General features: G+C 60.2%; 1 protein-coding gene across 1 annotated transcript in view; it reads left to right on the forward strand.

Annotated features, from left to right (window-relative positions):
• Positions 1 to 610: 610 nt before the first annotated feature.
• The window catches only part of EMH_0015750 (uncharacterized protein), a gene marked incomplete at both ends in the record, with an annotated part of 4,591 nt that continues 3,429 nt past the window's right edge, over positions 611 to 1,772 (forward strand). Inside the window, one exon of the mRNA XM_013500468.1 lies at positions 611 to 1,770. Coding sequence (XP_013355922.1) covers positions 611 to 1,770 — 1,160 coding nt within the window. The remainder of the gene's footprint in view (positions 1,771 to 1,772) is intronic.

Genomic DNA, 1,772 nt, shown 5'->3' on the forward strand with positions numbered 1-1,772 from the left:
GTAGTTAATAAAAAGGAAATATACAGCCAAGCCCCAAACGGTTGCTGCTGCGGGGGCAGCAGCAGCAGCAACACACAACAGGATTTTAAATACCACTGCAGAAGTTGCTGCAGTTCTAGTCGTCTCGTCAGCCCTCAGGTGTACGTACACTTCCCATGCTTGCTGCTGCTGCTGCTGCTGCTGCTGCTGCTGCTGCTGTTCATACTGCTGCTGCTGCTGCTGCAGGGGTAGTGTGGGTCTTGCAGGCCAGCGTTNTGCTGCTGCTGTTCATACTGCTGCTGCTGCTGCTGCAGGGGTAGTGTGGGTCTTGCAGGCCAGCGTTGTGCTGCAGTAGATCCCCCATCACAATCTGCTGCTGCAGCTCTGTAGATAAAGACAGAAGAAGCGCGAGCCTCTGAGGGATACAAGCAGCAACAGCAACAGCAGCAGCAGCAGCAGCAGCAGCGGCAGCAGCAGCAGCAGCAGCAGTAGCATCCGTTGCTAGAGAAGCAGCAGCTCGACCGCGGCTGCTGTTGCTGCTGCAGTTGCTGCTGCAGTTGCTGCTGCTGCTGCTGCTGCTGCTGCAGGGTTTGTGTGCTGTTTGTGTGCGTCTGCTGCTGCTGCACAGCCAATGCCGTACGCAGGAGAGGGGACCCAGGGGCCCCGCAGGGGAGGCCGAGCAGCAGCAGGGGGGGGAGAGGGGCCCCCCCCGCGGCAGCAGCGGGGTTCGAAGGAGGGCTGGCGATCGGAGGGTTCTAAGAAGCAGCAGCAGCAGCAGCAGCAGCAGCAGCAGCAGCAGCAGCAGCGGCAGCAGAGTGCGGCGCCCAACGAGCCAGATGAACCCTACACCCAGCAGCTGCAGGGGCCCCACAGCGGCCCCCAAGCTGCTGCAGCAGCATACACAAGGGAAAGCTATCAACTGAGTGCAGCAGCAGCAGCAGCTGCTTCGCGGCAGCAGGAGGAGGAGACACGGCATCAGCAGCATCTGCTGCAGCAGCAGCATGCGCAGCACCAGCAGCTGCTGCAGCAGCAGCAGCACCTGCAGCAACAACAGGTCCTAGATCCATACAGCAGTAGTGTTGCTGCGTATGAAGCAGCATATGCTGCTGCTGCTGCTGCTGCTGCTCCCTCTCTATATGGTAGCTTAACGCCTGCAGCAGCAGCAGCAACAAACACAGCACTGCAGCACCTGCAGCACCTGCAGCAGCTGCAGCAGATGGGTGTTGCTACGCAGCTGGGGCCCCTGCCCCCCTATTGTCTAAGTGACCTTACACCTCTGGGGAGTCTAGATCAGCAGCAGCTGCAGCAGCAGCAGCTGCAGCAGCAGCAGCTGCAACAAATGCAGCAGCAGCAACTGCAGCAGCAGCAGCTCCAGCAGATGCAAATGCCTATGCTTTATGCTATGCAGCAGCCAGGTGGGTCCCCCATAGAGCTGCAGCAGCAGCAGGCGTTGGTGCTGCAGCAGCAGCTACAGCTGCAGCAGCTGCAGCAGCACATGCAGCAGCAAGACCCCTATCTGCAGCAGCAGCCGTATGCATATACACTCGCGCAGCAGGCGAAGCTGTCAGCTGCTTATGGGGTCCCTGCTGCTCTGCTGCCGCAGATGCAGCAGCTGCAGCAGCAGCAGCACTTGCAGGCACTGCAGCAGCAGCAGCTGCAGCAGCAGCAGAAGCTACATGAACAGGCGAAACAAACCCAGCACCAGGACCTGCAGCAGCAGCTGCTGCAGTCTGAGCAGCAAAGACAGCGAGACCAGCAGCAGCACGCAGTGCCCGGCGAGAGCAAAGGCCAGT

Source organism: Eimeria mitis, genomic scaffold, assembly GCF_000499745.2.
Source record: "Eimeria mitis Houghton genomic scaffold, Emh_scaff544, whole genome shotgun sequence".
Taxonomy (NCBI): domain Eukaryota; phylum Apicomplexa; class Conoidasida; order Eucoccidiorida; family Eimeriidae; genus Eimeria; species Eimeria mitis.